This window comes from Amphibalanus amphitrite, unplaced genomic scaffold (assembly GCF_019059575.1).
Source record: "Amphibalanus amphitrite isolate SeventyFive unplaced genomic scaffold, NRLGWU_Aamphi_draft 000028F_arrow, whole genome shotgun sequence".
Taxonomy (NCBI): Eukaryota; Metazoa; Arthropoda; class Thecostraca; order Balanomorpha; family Balanidae; genus Amphibalanus; species Amphibalanus amphitrite.
Genome location: NW_024881524.1, coordinates 572,405 through 590,000, shown reverse-complemented (window position 1 = coordinate 590,000; position 17,596 = coordinate 572,405). Strand labels below are relative to the sequence as shown.

General features: G+C 56.4%; 1 protein-coding gene across 2 annotated transcripts in view; it reads right to left on the bottom strand.

Annotated features, from left to right (window-relative positions):
* Positions 1-16,872, bottom strand: part of LOC122365249 (diacylglycerol lipase-alpha-like) — a 51,485-nt gene extending 34,613 nt beyond the window's left edge. For both annotated transcript variants that reach the window (XR_006253708.1, XM_043336284.1), the window contains exon 1: positions 16,738-16,872. Coding sequence is in view for 1 of the 2 variants with exons in the window: in XM_043336284.1 (XP_043192219.1) it covers positions 16,738-16,832 (95 nt within the window). In the remaining variant the exon portion in view is untranslated. The remainder of the gene's footprint in view (positions 1-16,737) is intronic.
* Positions 16,873-17,596: the final 724 nt, after the last annotated feature.

Genomic DNA, 17,596 nt, shown 5'->3' with positions numbered 1-17,596 from the left:
AATAGAGACGGCGCTAGACCTTCAACAATTTGTCACATTTCCAGAGATGCATGGTGACAGTGCCGACATAAGCTGTGGAGTCGGTAGTCGATACCATCAAAAGGGGATTTATGGACACCGTAGGCTGTAAAATATACCGATATGAGCCCAAAGATTTCGTGATTTATTTGAGGTCATCCTTCACTGCGTGCCTTTCGAGTTCGACACCCCATCTCGCATCATAGTTCGGCTAGCTAGCATGGACGACCCTCGAGCTTACCTCCCAAAGAGCCAGATGAGTGCCATTCATTCACTCCCAGAGCTGCATCAGGACGATCGGAAGGAAGACGAGACAGCCGAACGGCGCTGATCGGCGGCTCCAATGAGCGTCGGCGCTCCTCTGAACCATCCGGTGGACCGGAACGGCGCCGCCGAGTGCCCAGGATTCCTGCGTTCCTCTCTGGTGTCGGGTGGGTCTGTCTAAAGTCCTCCTGTGCTCGCCTCTGTCTCATGAGGCCTGCTTCAATTGTTTCTGTCAGACCTAAGATTGGTGTGCTGTGAGACCTCCTGTATTCAAGCGGGTCTGCTCTCGCTTACCACGGCTCGCCTCGCATGGACTCTCCCTGAACTTCCCCGGGTCTCAGGTAGGAAGACCAGTAGTGAGTGCTGTTCTCCATCTCAGCGTCAGGTGGGTCTTCTCTGCGCCCGTTGCCGACCCGGCACGCCACACGCTCGTTAGCAACTGCTCGGCAACTGCAGCTCCACGGAGACGGAACACCGCTGCGGTGGCGGTCCCAGCTGCTCAGAAACGCCGCAAAACGAGCGGTCGTCACTGCAGCATCCGCCACAGACCAGGCTTCAGAGTTCGGCAGTTCACGGTCGACATTCTCCGGTACACGACAGCATGGGTAGATGTTATAAATTATTATCATGTATCAAACACGATCGAACAGCTCGCAGACGTGGCTCGACATCCGCTCGCCACTGCCGCGTGTGTCCGCCTCCGCGCGGCTGCCGTGGCGTGCCGTATTCCCAGGCATCCTTCCATGCCATTACCGAGCGGTCATATTAGCGCTGCGGGCGGCATTACCACCTCTCCCCTCCCCTCCCCCAGTCCCGAGAGACCGCCCCCGCGAGCTGTTACGCAAGGGAAAGGCGAACTGGGCGACAGTGCTGAGTGTGCAGACTGCCGCGATCGAAGACCTCGCCGAGCTGAGTGGACGCTGCGCTCAACTGACGACTGCTGTACCCCAGTGAGCTCCCGACCGCCTCAGCGACTGAAGGACGTGGGCGGGGGCGGGGGCGGGGGCGGGGGCGGCAATAAGCATGTATGTCCTTGTCGACGCTGTGGCTGAGCGATGGTCGATACGACTCGGATGGTGGAGCTGGCAGCAGCCGCGTGTACCGTCACTGCCAGACGAGTCCCTGGTGTAGGACGGGGAGGAGGTGACGAGAGACGCCCAATGGGTCACGGGGACACCGCCATAACTGGCCACCGATCGGCGCACAACGAGCGAGCGCGAGAGCCGCGACAGGTAATGGGAACGGCGATTAACGGGGAGTGATGAGACGATAGGACAGTGCACTTACGGAGCGTACAATTTGCTGCGCTGCTTTGGTCCCAACTTTTCAATATCTCAGCCCGATGTTGTGCGCGATTGATGTTTTTGAAGCTGGCTGGCACTATCGTTGTTTTTCTTGGCGTATCTTATTCTAAAATGGTTAGATGTTACGTTTTCTGGGCTAAAACTAACAAAGTAATGTTACAAGCTAAGCGCATTCCTTCCCAGGATTGTTTATCTTTCAATTTGTTGTCATCTTTCGAGCATCTTTCAAAATATTTCCAGTGACGTCACAGGAATGCCACGAATCCGGGCCGATCGACCTCAATCACCTCGAAACCAAAACATGCTGCCTGAGCTTAGTCTGACAGCGACTCCCCCGCCCACTTCGGGCTGCCGATGGAGCCGGCCGGCTGTAGTGACAGAGCCTCTCATCCAGGCGGCATTGGACGGCGCCGAGCAGCCGAGTCTATTGGCAGACGGTCTGCCCGGCTCGTATGTGGGTCTGACCACACACAGGGCACCGGCGCGGCGGCACTCCGAGCCGGGAATTTCAGCCACTCCCGACCGAGGCGACAGGTCAATACTGGACGCAGCCCGACCTTTGCGTCATTTTCCGGACAGACCGCTGCCAAAATAAGGCCGAAAAGGTTACCGGTTCAGGCCTGGAAATGGGATCTGTGAGACGGAACTGCGCTAGAAAACATTCCGGTTGTCAAGCCTTGTTTGAAGCGGACTGCTCAAGTTACAAAAGCCCGACTATTTGCCAAACATCCTCTTGGAACGAAAAACGCAAACGTCGAGGCTCGGTCCCAGTGCGGGTATACTCTATCCCGGTGTGACTCTGTTGGTATCGAAGTGAGACCGGCCGGCCACGGGACGATGATTCACAAGGATTCAGTGACATCGGAATATACCTAGGCTGATCATCGACTCGACGAGCAGAGCGGCTCCCCAGCGGCGTTTGGCCGTTCTGCGTCTGGCAGGGGACGAGAGACCGCACACTCAACAGAGCACACCCGGCCGCGTCCCAGTGCCCGTCCTGTCCGGGACATTCGCGGTTATCACCCTCGAATGCAGCAGCGTTTCAGGAGACAGGACGTGGCTATTGGTAGAAGATCACAGCACGGAATGCTGTAGAACATGCTGGCTGGTCACAGAACACGCGCTACACCATACGGGACTTCAACGTAGTGGCCGTAAGCTGTCACTCTCTGTGAATTCAACAGTCCGCTGCACCGGCCAATTCTGGGTGTGTTGTGATTGTAAACCGCCGCCAGACAAGGACAACAAGCGCCAGATATCAGTGTTGGTGTTAGCACGGGCGCTGTAGTGGAGTGGTGAATCTCAACAGCTACAACTACCAGCTGTGAAGCGTGACAGGTGGAACTTATCGTAGGCAGACATACCACGCCAGGTAAAAATGCTGCGATTGCTGAACTTTGCACAAGCAACACGGTCGACGACATGGGAGAAGCTTTATGGGATATCTAACTACATACGTGCTCCTCGAAATAGAAATTAACCGGCTTTGTCCCTGCGTATGACGTAGATCGTATCAATGCTCGGCGAGCACAACGCCAGCCAATATCGGGGTACCTCAGCCGGGCACCCAATGAACATTCCACTCAGCCGGTCATTGAACACCCCACCGAGTCCGTCAATGAATCTCCGTCGGAGGTCGGCCCATCAATGAGTCTCCGCCGAGCTGATCATTGAGCACCCCACCTACGTCGTCCAGGGTCTCAGCCGACACCATCAATGACTTGCCCCTTCTGGTCATACACACGGGGCAGTTCTCTCCGTAGAGTCCATCCGTGCCGTCCTCAAGGTTACGTCTGAAGGAGGGAACGGCGGCTGATCCGGCCCAAGGGAGGGAGGGAGGGAGGGAGGGACAAGTTCATGCTGCTCCGGCCCAGGGGAGCTGATGACGTCAGAGGTTCCGGGCGAGGAGCGGGGCACAGCCGTCGGAGAAGAGGGCTTCCAAGCTGTACTAACGGAGAAAGAGTCCTGCGGCGCGCTGTCGAGACGAGAGAGCCGACGGGCTCCAGGCGACAGCCCACCGAGTTACGTCACCGGCAGACGGAGGAGGTGGAGAAATCCGACCCCACCCACCCACCGCGGTATTTCGCCAACCGGGAGAATCGGTCTCCTGAAATCATCTCACGCCCGTGAGAATCGGTCTCCTGAAATCATCTCACGCCCGTGAGCCTCCCAGTTCAATCTCTCCTGACAGACTCGACTCTGACGAAGACTTCAGGTCAGTCGAGCCGTCAGGCACGGTCAGTCGCCCGTCGGACCGGGACGAGCGCGTTGGCCGGGGTCAAATTGGGCCGCCGACGGGCCTCCGCCGCCGGTCGCGGCGGCGGTCACCTGCGGGGCAGCGCGAGACGCGAGCGACACGCTGGCAGCCGGCCGGCGACACTGATGGATGGATGGCGGACCGGGACAGCGCGCCGCTCATCGGCCGGTGCCAGCGAGCGCGCACTAAACGCGGCGCCCCGAGGCTCGTCCCGGTGACAGCGAGACTGTCGGCGCAGAGACGCCGCTTCGGCTCTGGCTGTGTAAATGGCGCAGTCGATAAGCTAGCCTGATTTGTGTGCATAAGCCTTATTTGTCGTCGGTAAATCCCAGGTAGTGCAGGTAGCCCTAGACTGGGTGGGAACTATGTGAGCCACCTCCTTGACATTCCACTGGCGCGCGAGCATCCGTGAGTGGCGCACCGTCACCTCTGCTGAGTGGGGTGTTTGGCGGTGACTGGCAGTTATTCGGCAGGCTGCGGGTGGCACACAGCGTCCCTCCCCTCCTCCTCCCCTCCCCGTGCCTCGAGCAGCACAGCAGCGGTCATCGCTCGTCAGCGACGGAAGCCTCGGAAGTGGGGACGCCGGTCGGCCGGAAGGCGCAGGAAGCTCTGACTCGCGGCCCACTGGGCTGGTTCCGGCCGGAGCAGCGTTCACCGCTGAGCGGCCAGCTGTATTGTCCGCCCTATTGTGCCCAGCTGTACACTACAGTCCTCCCGCTCACAGCAGATCCGGCACCGCGCCGCCGTCACGTCGGTGACATCCGCCGTACCGGCGCTCGTTTACCGCTAATTCGAGCCGGCGGCCGCGCGCGCCCGCGCCGCCGCCACGCCCCACCACGCGTCTCTCGGCTACCGCTCCAAACATAACGATTTTCCGCTGGCCGGGGCTCGTCTCGCCCTGGCCGGGCGCCCGTCGGCCGTCGCCCGCCGGCTAATCTGGACACTGAGACGACGCTTTGTCTCATCGGACCCGGAGGCGACGTGCGGGGGAGTGCCGAGATAGGCACGCGCGCGAATTATTTATACGACCGACGGTGGCGGAATTAAGGCAGATAACAAACAGGACGAGTATAGTCCGGTGTGTCGTAAAACCAACAAACAAAAGCTGAACAATCGAGGAACTTTTTTGTAACATATAAGTTCGAGCCGAAAGTTATCGAACACGGGAAACAAAAACCAGGTCGGGATTACGTCCCGATGTTTTTACACATAAGCAAACAAAAGTTCTGTCCGAATTCCGAAAACAGAATAGATGAGTCTTGAAGTTGATGCACATTTTATCATATTCGGCGTACTGATACGAAGCTCGTCAGAGGCTGGATAGCACGAAGACGGTCACATCCAAGTCACATCGAATTCAGGGTGAAATGGAGAGACATGACAAGCTATAGGAGACACAAAGGGCGCTTCTGAGACAGCGGAGAGCGGTGAAGCGTCACCGGCCCGCGCCTCTGCTCTGACAAACGACGCCGGCTGTTACGCGATGAGAGCCCCTGTCTGTGATGGACGAGGGTGTCACAACTAAGTACGGTAGTATTACCGAGGCGCGGCTTGGGCCATTGAGTTAGCGCCCCGGAACACACCACTCGGAGAACGGAGAGGGCGAGGGACGAGACACCCTCGAATAAAGCCGGTTATTTATTGCAGGTTATTCCCCAGACACGGTCTAGGGAAGGGAAGGTAAACGATCGCCGATGGGGAGCTCGCTCCCATCGTCTGGGGTTCGTTTTAAATCGGCAGCGTTTGACTCGAGGTGACTAATCCCGAGTTAACGCTCAGGCGTTCATAAAAGACTTTTGCAATATATGGGGCATTCAATTTCATAAAGGAGTTTACGAAGCAGCTATAAATCTTCGATGCAAAGTATCACGCCCACAAAGAGCCAGAACGTAACCATTTCCGCTGATATTAGATGGGCGAGGCAGATGAATCACACACATGGGATCACAGGCGTCAGCTTAATTCACAATCGGACGTCCGAGACCAATCCGGAAGGAAATGAAACGAGGAAATGCCTATCCTTAATTCTCACATTTCACCCCTTGATAAAAAAGACCCAGCGCCAGTGTGCAGCACAAAAGCTCCACTTTCCTCCAACAAGACAGTGCCAGCACGAGCTATAAGCCACGCCACTAAATATGTAGATGCCACAGTGGTGACGTCTATAACGCCACAGTGATGAGGTCTATCAGCCTGCGGCACCGCGCAGGACGGTGCCACCGCCGCCGGCCGGCTCCACCGCGCACGTGGCCTCTCTCAGCAGTGCCGCCGGGGCCGTAAACCAGCGTGTGTTTACCGGCGGACTGCCGTTACCTGCCGGTATCTGACACTGTTTACCGGGGGGGGGGGGGGGGGCTGCCGTTACCTGCCCGGTATCTGACACTGTTTACCAGGGCTGTCGGCTGACCTGTCGGCGGTCGGTGGGATCCACTCGGGCTGTTCGAGATAGGGATAGCGCCCGATCCGAGCTGTTCGAGACGGGAATACCGCTGTCACCGACGAAAGTGTTCGGACCAACCCGCGCTACCGCTGTGCCGCCGTGATAGCCGGCCGGCCGCCGTGCCACCGCGGCGCCGCCGCCGCTCGCTGCAGCCGTCCCGCCGCCGCACCGCCGTCACCCCGTCCAGACTCAGGATGAGTTGTGAGGCATTGTGCAGGGCGGGGCCGCGAGCAGACGCGGCCGGCGGTCGGTACGCGTGCCGCCGACGCTGCCGAGCCGCAGCAGCGCCGCGGCCGCCACCGAGACCGAGATATAAATTAAAGACACGTCGTTTTAAGGCACGTAGGCCGCCAAGCTGGCGCCTTCAGCCACCTCCCCGCTGCAGTGCAAGTTCGCACTCGTTTTGCACACGTCTTAAGCATTGCGTATAAAATGTGGGTCACGTACGACCCCGACAGAGTCTCACTTCGACCGTCGCGCTGTGCGCACGGACTTATCTGCCCCGCTCGACGCCTCGCCCGGCTGAGCGGGGACAGAGTACAGAAGCACGCGCGCAGACCGACTCTCCTGCGCGCAGCCGCGCCCGGCGGGGCAGTGTCAGTGCTTCAGATTTGTACAGTGAATGTGAATTGTGCTCCGTGTCTGCGTGTTTCATCTACCGGTTTTCTTCACAACTGCTTCCGCTTCTTGCTTCGCGTATACTTCAATAAATCCTCTACGGGAAATCTTCACGTCTATCTACAACTGTAAATCGCCGAATATCAAAACCCAGGAGCTCACATAGCAGGCGGGCGGGCTACGAATGTCGCACAAACTCACCGAATAAAATACAGTCCACATCCAACCAGAAAAGAACTCCGAACGACAGTTTGTCGGCGACATTTGCTGGTCCTCCGGGCCGGATCCTGAACTATGGCAAGTGGAGAAGCAAGCCCGTCTCTAGAGCGAATGGGGGAAAGTGACAAAGAAGAAACCGCTGACATGGAAGAAATACCAGCTGAACCAGCCGCTGCAGGTCAAGGACAAGCTGCAGTGACTACAGCCCGAGAAGAACCACGAGAAGGCCAATGCTCCAACGGGGAGTGGCGGCACCTCAGACAGGTGAGAGGTCGTCATCGGGCGGCTCTCACAAGGATTTTCCGGCGCGCTGAAGCTCTCGTGACAGATAGAGCCTCACGCGTCCAGTTTGGAAATATCCGCAGAGAAATGGACAGCGCTTTCCAAGCGTTGATGGCCGTTCACGAATGTATCTCTGGATACACGCATAGTGAGGAAGAAAAAGAAAATGAGGCTCAGTACTTAAACGAAGTTCGTACGGAGAAGGAGAGAATCGAGGAGAAAATCGAGACTTTCATGACAAGCACCACAGACGAACTACAGCTGACCTCTACGAGACAGACTGACTTCAGCGAGGATGGAGGAGGGCAACCTGAAGACGGCTTGGGACGCTCAGTGTCACGCATGACCCGTAGCGTCGCTCGCCGAGCAAGGTCACAGGTTAGTGGCAGCTCGGCGGCCTCTCATGCATCAGCTGAAGCCAGGATATCATCCAAACTGAAGGAGTTGCGTGTGCGCCAGCTGGAGCGAGAAAGGACACGAGAACAAGAGCTGCGCGAACAAGAACAAAAGATAAGGCAACAAGAACAAGAACTGCAATACGAGAGAGACCTTCAGAAAGCCAGAGATGAAGCTGAAGCTGCCCGACTGGAGGCGGACCTGAGGGAAGAAATGGAAGACGAGCTCAATGCAGACAGGCGAGACGATTTTGTGGATGAAAATCTGGGAGAACCGATCACCGAGAAAAGCGTTTCTCAAAGGCCGAACTGCTCCAGATCACAACTTCGTTTCTCCGAGCCAGTCTCCATTACGCCCAGAGAACCTCTAGAACCTCTAACCGAAATAAGAGAAGAACCTCCGCAACTAGAACCTCCACGAATGGCGCCCAGTCCCGGTATGTCCACAAGCCAGACGTCATGGATAGATCAGTTGCGACCGACAGCTGCACCACGTCCGGCTCCTACGACATCCGCGTTCACTAAGAGCATCCCCCGTCTCCAGCTGCCGACCTTCTCAGGCAAGCCGTCTGAGTGGCCGCGCTGGATCGGACTGTTCCGAGCGCTCGTGCACGACCAGCCATCGCTCAGCGACGCGGAAAGAATGGCTCATCTGCAAGCGTCAGTGATGGGACAAGCGCAAGAAGCCATCGCTGGCATGTTATTTGACGGCAACCTCTACCAACAAGCCCTCAAAACTCTACAAGATCGTTTCGGCCGAAGCACGGATGTGATTAAGGTACATCTCGAGAAAGTGTTCTCGGCTGAACCTCCTCAGAAGAACAGTGTTCGATCGTTGGAGTCCTTCCATTCCGCCCTGCACTGCGCGGTCACGCTCATGCAGGCTCAAGGATATGAGGCGGACCTGTACAGCACAGAGAATCTCCGAAGAACGGTGGTCAAACTTCCAGAATATCTACGGCGTGAATGGGGTAAACATGTGCTCGAACTCCACCCAAGACATCCATCACTCATCGACCTGGACGTTTGGCTGCTGAAGCAGGTCCAAATTGCATCGCTCTGCCAAACCGCTGAAACGCCGAGTGACAGGCGAGGGAGAACCAGAGACCAGACGACTAAGCGAGCAGCGCATGCTACCGCAACTTCGTCACCAGCCTCTCCATCAACGGCACAGAAACCAGGTGGGAATGCGTCGTGTCCGAAGTGCGGTGGTGAGCACAGACTGCACCAGTGTCGTGAGTTCAAAAATCTGGACGTCGAAAGAAGAATCGACCTAATATTCGACAAGGGACTGTGCCTCTGGTGTCTGCAAAGGGGACATCTCGCCAGAGAATGTCACAACACCAAGCTCTGTGGTGTAAATGGGTGCCAGAGACGCCATAATCAGCTGATACATGGCAGCACCAAACGAACCACGCCCCTCACCGACCGCTCGGGAGCCGTAGCCAGTCGGCCTGCCAATGAAACAACTTCAGCGGCAGAAGGAGAAGAGGTACGTGTGGTGGCTGCATCTACCTCCATCGGAAAGACGGGCGGAACTCTTCTACAAATCGTTCCAGTTCGAATTCATGGAAAGAAGGCAGGAACTCACCGTGACACCTATGCTCTTCTCGATTCAGGGTCAGAATCTTCCTTCTGCAGTGAAGCTGTGCTGAACCAACTGGGAATCACAGGACAAGACGAACAGCTGTGTCTTCAGACAGTTGAAGGAACTGGAAAACCTCAAGCATCAACTAGAGTGAAGCTAGAGCTGAGCTCTGTGGCCCCTGGGGAAACTCGAAGAATCATCGTGCCTGAGGCGTGGTCTGTTCCATCTCTCGACATCTCCATGCCGAACGTCTGCAAGAAGCAGCGGGAGAAGTGGCGTCACATCAAGGACTTGGACATTCCTCAGTGCTCCCATGGACAGGTGGAACTGTTGCTCGGAGCTAACGTCAGCGAAGCAGTCATCCAGCAAGAGGTCCGGGTGGGTCAACCAGGCCAACCAATAGCTGTACGTACTGCTTTTGGTTGGACCCTGACTGGCGCTGTGTCCGACCTGCACCCTGGAAAACATGGACGAACTAGAAGAGCGATGTTCATCCAGAAAGGCTCCGCTGCCGACGAGGAACTGGACAACATGCTGAAGGACTGGTGGACAACTGAATCCTTCGGAGCCAAGTATGAAAGGTCAGTGTCACAGTCGAAAGAAGACCGTCGAGCGCAAGAGCTTCTAGAGTCAACAACCACCAAGTTAACCGGCAACCGCTACGAGACTGGCCTCCTCTGGAAGACTGACGACGACACGCCGTTTCCAGACAGCAAGGTGATGGCTACAAAGAGACTACACGGCACCGAGAGGCGTCTGGTAAACGATCAAGAGAAAGCAGCAGCTTACCAGGCCACGATCGATGCATATGTAAAAAAGGGCCACGCCAGAAAGCTGTCCAGGGAGGAGGCACAGCTCCGGCTACCCAGACGCTGGTTCCTACCACACCATGCCGTGACTAATCCCAATAAGCCAGGCCGCTTCAGGATAGTCTTCGATGCGGCAGCCAGATCGTACGGAACATCGCTGAATGACAAGCTCCTGACCGGACCAGACCTGCTGAAGAACCTCACCGGCGTCCTGCTCCGTTTCCGAGAAGAAAAAGTCGGCATGGTGGCAGACATCCAAGAAATGTACCACCAGGTCCGTGTCATCGAGAAGGACCGACCTGCGCTCAGCTTCCTGTGGCGCGACCTGGATCAAACTAGAGAACCAGACATCTATGAGATGCAGGTGACCATCTTCGGCGCCAAATCGTCTCCAGCGTCTGCCAACTACGTCCTCCAAAGAACAGTCGCGGACCATGGAGAAGACTGCGGGCTGCCAAAGAAGGCCGTGGAAACTGTGAAGAACAGTTTCTACATGGACGACTTCTTACGATCAGAAGAACATGAAGATGATGCGTTGAAGACGACGAAGCAGGTGACAGAGACACTCTCCCGAGGCGGCTTCCATCTATCCAAGTGGGTAAGCAACTCGCGGCGCGTCCTGGAGAGCATTCCCCGAGAGAAGCGCGCCCAGCCGGAACTAGACCTCACAGAAGCGGAGCTGCCCACACAAGGTGCCTTGGGAGTGGTCTGGGATGCTGAAAAGGACAGTCTGAGCTTCAGATTCCGAGACTCAAGCGTCCCGATGACAAAGCGGGGAGTCCTCCAAAGGACTGCGTCGATCTTCGATCCTCTGGGGATCGCCGCGCCCTTCGTCATCAGAGCCAAAATGTTCATGCAGCAGCTCTGGACCAAGCAACTGGACTGGGACGACGAGCTGGATCGTGAGGAGCAGAAAGAATGGGAAGAATGGCTCCAAGAACTGCCAGCACTGAGAAACATCAGTGTCCCACGCTGCCTCCGTCCAACATCAAGTGACACAATAGCGCGTGAGCTTCATGTCTTCTGCGACGCATCAGAGGGAGCGTTCGGAGCAGTCGCTTATCTCCGTACGACCTCACCAGACAGCACGCATCACTGCTCGTTCATCATGAGCAAGACACGAGTTGCACCGCTGAAGAGACTGTCGATCGTCAGACTGGAGCTGCAGGCAGCAGTGCTCGCAGTGCGCTTGGTGGACGCGCTCCAAAAGGAGATACCAGATCAAGTCAAGAAGGTCACCTACTGGAGCGACAGCCGGGTCGTCCTGCAGTACATCAGCAACGAGAGCAGACGATTCCATACATTCGTCTCAAACAGAGTGGCAGAAATCCACGACCTGTCAGACAAAGGTCAGTGGCGGCACTGCCCAGGACGACTCAACCCAGCCGATCTGTGCTCCAGGGGTGAGACAGTGAAGGAGCTCGCCGACAACCCTCTCTGGCTATCCGGCCCAGACTTCCTCCGAGGCGACGAAGAAGGGTGGCCAGAGCAGCTTCACGTTCAGAAGCTGGCTGAAGAAGACGTAGAAGTGAAAGTTGGAGCCTTCGCCACAGTCACGGTGAGGGATCCAAGGGCAGCACTGCCGACACCGAGCAAATTCTCGTCTTGGACAAAATACAAGCGCACGGTGGCCTGGATCCTGCGCTTCCTCCGCAACTCGAAGCTGAAAGGCGAGCAGAAGCGACAGCGAAACCTAGGCCCACTGACCGTGTCAGAGCTCCATGACGCGGAGAAGACCATCCTCCAGATGGTGCAGGCGGAGGCCTACAGGACCGAGCTGCAGCAGTTACAGGCGGGTCAGCAGCTCAACAAGAAGAGCGGCATCGCCGATCTGTCACCAATCCTGGACGCTGATGGCATCTTACGAGTCGGGGGGCGACTAGAAAATGCCCCACTGGACGAAGACGCTCGCCATCCCATTATAATCCCAGCAGGTTCTGATGTGGCGAGGATGATCATCTACGAAACGCACCGTCAGCTCATGCACGCCGGCGCAGAGCAGAACACACCCTGAACGAAGTTCGCCAGAAATTCTGGATTCCGAGGGGTCGTTCGCAGGTAAAACGAGTCCTTATCGACTGCGCCATCTGTCGCAAGAGAAGGGCGAGACCTCAGCCTCCAAGAATGGCCGATCTTCCCGCTGACCGGTTTAACACCTCCCATCCGTTCAACTTCGTGGGGATCGACTATTTCGGACCGCTCACAGTCAGGCGGTTCCGAAAGACGGAAAAAAGGTACGGCCTGCTGGTGACGTGTCTGGCCACGCGAGCCATTCATCTGGAAGTGTCCAACAGCCTGGATACTGACAGCTTCCTGATGGCCTTCCGACGGTTCGTGGCACGCCGAGGTCGTCCAAAGAAGGTTTTCTCCGACAACGGAACAAACCTGAAAAGCGGTGAACGTGAACTCCGAGAGGCACTAACACAGTGGAACCAGCAAAAGATCTCTGACGAGCTGAGCCAGCAGCAGATCGAATGGTGTTTCAACCCACCAGCCGCAAGCCACATGGGCGGCATATGGGAAAGAATGATCGGCGCAGTCAAGAGAGCGCTATCGGTCGTGCTCGGCGGCGAGGTGACAACAGACGAGGTGCTGTCAACTGTCTTCTGCGAAATAGAGAGCATGATCAACAGTAGACCGCTGACACACGTCACAGACGATGTGAGAGACCTGACAGCTCTCACACCGAACCATTATCTCTTGGGGAGGGGAAGCCGTTGTCTTCCCCCTGGAGTCTTCAGCAGCCAGGATCTGCACTCCAAAAAAAGATGGAGGTACGTTCAAGCACTGACGGACCATCTCTGGCGAAGATGGAAAAGGGAGTACCTCCATACCCTGATCCACAGGAGAAAATGGCAAGCTGACCAACGGAACCTAGCAGTCGGCGACGTGGTGCTGCTAGCAGAATCTGACACGCCCCGAGGTCACTGGCCGCTGGCACGCGTGCTGCAAGTGTTCCCGGGGCCTGACGGCCGAGTCCGCGCCGTACAGCTCATGAAGGCAGCAGGTGGTACGTATACCCGGCCTGCCACGAAGGTGGCGCTTCTGGAACTTGCCCCGTCGCCTCCTCAGCCATCTCATTAGCCGACCGAACGCAAGCAAGAAATGATGCTGGCTTACTGTGGACTGTCGAGCCCACGCCCCCGAACCAGTTAAAGTAAGGAAGAGTATTTTGCGTGCACGTGCTTACCGACGCACTCACTCTTCATTCTTGTTTTGCTTTGTGAATTTGAGCTTCGTAACTCACGCATATGGCCGTCTGTGCTTCGCGTTTGTCTTCTGAACCTGAACTTCATAACTCGCGCATGTGGCCGTTTGTGCTTTGTAGTTTATTCGATTTAGGCGTGTAAATCGTACTTGTTTGTACATCTTTGTCGGTGATCGTGTCATTTTGTGTTCTCCCTGTGGTCAAACACGGGGGTGGAGTGATGTCACCGACGAAAGTGTTCGGACCAACCCGCGCTACCGCTGTGCCGCCGTGATAGCCGGCCGGCCGCCGTGCCACCGCGGCGCCGCCGCCGCTCGCTGCAGCCGTCCCGCCGCCGCACCGCCGTCACCCCGTCCAGACTCAGGATGAGTTGTGAGGCATTGTGCAGGGCGGGGCCGCGAGCAGACGCGGCCGGCGGTCGGTACGCGTGCCGCCGACGCTGCCGAGCCGCAGCAGCGCCGCGGCCGCCACCGAGACCGAGATATAAATTAAAGACACGTCGTTTTAAGGCACGTAGGCCGCCAAGCTGGCGCCTTCAGCCACCTCCCCGCTGCAGTGCAAGTTCGCACTCGTTTTGCACACGTCTTAAGCATTGCGTATAAAATGTGGGTCACGTACGACCCCGACAGAGTCTCACTTCGACCGTCGCGCTGTGCGCACGGACTTATCTGCCCCGCTCGACGCCTCGCCCGGCTGAGCGGGGACAGAGTACAGAAGCACGCGCGCAGACCGACTCTCCTGCGCGCAGCCGCGCCCGGCGGGGCAGTGTCAGTGCTTCAGATTTGTACAGTGAATGTGAATTGTGCTCCGTGTCTGCGTGTTTCATCTACCGGTTTTCTTCACAACTGCTTCCGCTTCTTGCTTCGCGTATACTTCAATAAATCCTCTACGGGAAATCTTCACGTCTATCTACAACTGTAAATCGCCGAATATCAAAACCCAGGAGCTCACATAGCAGGCGGGCGGGCTACGAATGTCGCACAAACTCACCGAATAAAATACAGTCCACATCCAACCAGAAAAGAACTCCGAACGACAGTTTGTCGGCGACAACCGCCCTGTCCTCGCACGACCTGCCTTGGGCAGCGATCCTGTCCGACATGAGCTAGCTACCTTGGACATCACACCGGCCAACGAGGGCTCCCAGATACCATTGGGCATCATAACCTGACCTGACCAAACCGTGTCCACTTCCGGTTTACGACCAACCAACCTTCCGGTCTCTACGAGCTGGCACTTTGGGAACACCAGGGAGGACGGAAACAAAGCACTGAAAGTTACTGTGCATTCTGCGCTGTCTTTTTAACCACGTATATTTTGTTTTTGAAGCACGGACAGTGCTATAACACAAAGAGCATCTGAATCAAACGTCTGCTAAAGCCGGCATTCACGTCGGATATCCACGTCAGTTCATACTTCTACCGAATGTATGTATCAGCGCCAGGGGAACTGTATGATAACTAGGTACGGCCACAAACGGCGGACGTCATGTTTGCAGTGGGATTCAGCGGCGGCCCGGCGGCGCCGGCTGGTCAGCGGCGCTTACGAGTGGAGCCTAATGTCCGCGGCGCGATACCGTATCAGTGCGGCGCTGTACCGCTCTCCGCGCGGGGAAGCGGAGCGGTAGTTGCGCCGCCCCTCTCCTCCCAGAGGCGAGCGGTAGCTGCCCCGCCCCCTCCCCGAGGCAAGCGGCAGCCTGAGGGTGTACCGCCTCCCCCGTCCCCGAACGAGCGGTAGCTACCCCAACCCACCCCTATCCGAGGCAAGCGGCAGCTGCAGGGCGTACACTCCCCCCCCCCCCCCCCGATGCTCCCAGGACGGCGGACAGGTGCGCCGCGCTCTTGACAGGGCCGCGGCGGAGCAGCGGTAACACCACGCAGACGGGTGACCTCCGTTACGTCACGTGTAGAGGAGGCCGATGGACGCAGGACGTTGGCAGCTGAGGGAGACCGGGCAGCTGTGAGCGGACGCTGCAGGAGAAGTGGAGGAGGAGCAATGCAGGGGACTGGGGAGGAGGTGATTGGGTGGATGTAAGCGACATTGCGATAGGACTTGGCAGAGGAAAGGAGGGAGAGAGAGACGGACGGCGGAAGAGTTCTGTCAAAAAAGGGATAAAACACCCTTAGACCTAAGTCATATAGGTACAGCTGAGATACGGTCAGATGAGGTGAGGTATTGAGGAGCGTGCTAGCTTTATCCTCTCGAGTCTAGAGTCTTGATGCTCCACGATGTCGATATGAGATAATGATAATGGACGTGTAGCTAGCATAAGCTGCGGATATTATTCCACCATACGATATGATTCGGTGATTGGTTGGACGACAGATGCGTAACGATGTTGCATGATGTAGCTAGCTCTTGTCAGTCGCTTCATCCGCTCAATTGAGCACAAGATAACGGAGTGATGAGGCATCACTTACGATGCAAATACGGACTTCGTTCCCAGCCTACTCCACCTCTTATCGAACACTTGCATCACAGCTGACAGTAGCGCCTCTCATGTCTTACAAGACATTCAATCAACTGAGTCCAATTATTGCATCACAACAGATACCGGAAGGCCTAGCATCTTCTATTTTCTTTGGTGCAACTTACAACTAACTTTAACGCGTTATTGAACAAGGACGCCGCACGCTTGCATTTCCGTAGGAGAGCGTCCTTATCTGGGCATGCCGATTGCCGATCCTGCTACCGTGAGAACTGTCGTACCCTGCGACCTCACCGCTACAGCTGGCAGCACTGCCCCCGTAAGCCAATCCGCCGGTGCCGTATAGGCGTGAAACGCCAGGTTCGGAACGCAGCAGGCCCGGAATGGACGGGAGCGGCGCGGGCACTCCAGTAAAGGCCCGTTTATGATCCGACAGGCTGGTAGGACTGGAGCTCGTAAAAGTTGAGATAAACTGAGCGATGGAAGAGTTTGTAAAGCGGGCTCAGATGTCGGTTCACGTGGACTCGTATAAGCTGTAAGGTTCATGATCTGCGGAAGATGCGATCGATCGAATGCTTCGCTCCGATCGAGTCGTGCGGTGCGGGGATAAACGGAGGCGGGTAGCGTCCGTGAGTAGCAGTGAACGGTGATAATATGCTATCTTGACAAAAATACACTTTGAGAAACAACAAGTCAGTAGATAAAAGACCAGCAGCAGCCATACGCGACCACCGTTGAAATGCCCCATTCCAGAATGGGCATACATAGGTAGGCCTATTTGAACTACAAACTTCAGGTCGGCACAGGTCAGACGGACACGTCAGGGGACGTTGGACCGCCTCGAGCCCGCACCTCGTCCCCGGGAGGACTGCTGCCGGCCCTGCTGCCCTCCCAGCACGGTACTCACCAGATGGCGTGCAGCAGAAAGAAGAAGGCGCCGGGCACGGCCAGGTCATCACTGCCGATACTCCAGCGGCGCCGGAACGCCACCAGGCCAGGCATCGGGCCGCCTCGCTGGCCACCGAGCCACTGCCGACGGCCGCCGCCGGTGCCGCGAGCCGGCCGGCGCGACGCGATCGATGGACCCCGCACCGGAGCCGGTCATAAGACCTCAGAGACACCTGGCGTCAGAGGATGAGAAGCACTGATAAGGGACCACGACGCCAGAGAGATATTAGCCATGAGGGTCGCGCGGCGTCTACCCAAGGATGGAAATTAATTGAGTTTGTGTGGTGGGTGGGCTGCTCATTTTTTCAACAACAGTGAAACCGGCAAACGGCACGTAAAATGATCGCTATCGCGTAGTGACCACGGGAGTGACACGAGGCCGCCAAAAGCGCATGCTTGTGGTCGGGAGTCATAAATCTACTTCCGTTACCTAATGAGCAAACTCAGTACTCACAGAAAGCGATTAACTCCTACAACTCATTGTCGACTCACGATATCAAGGCTGCCTAAGGCAAGATTGCGAGAAAAAGTAAAAATAAAACTTCGTTCTTTGACTCTCCCGGCCTCTTCGCCGGTCCTAAAATAAATAAAGAACGTTTCAATGACACTAGTGACACCTGCTGGCAGTAGTTAAATAAGGTAAAAAGTTTGCTTGTTAAGTTATAATATTTTTTAATTTTTTGATAATGCAACTTTCTAAGATATTTACTTGAGTTGTAATGACATATCTAACAAGAAAGATTGCAATAAAATATCAAATAATATGTCTTTACCTGTATACCACCAGGTGTCTCCTAAACAGCTATGGGTCGGTTGTT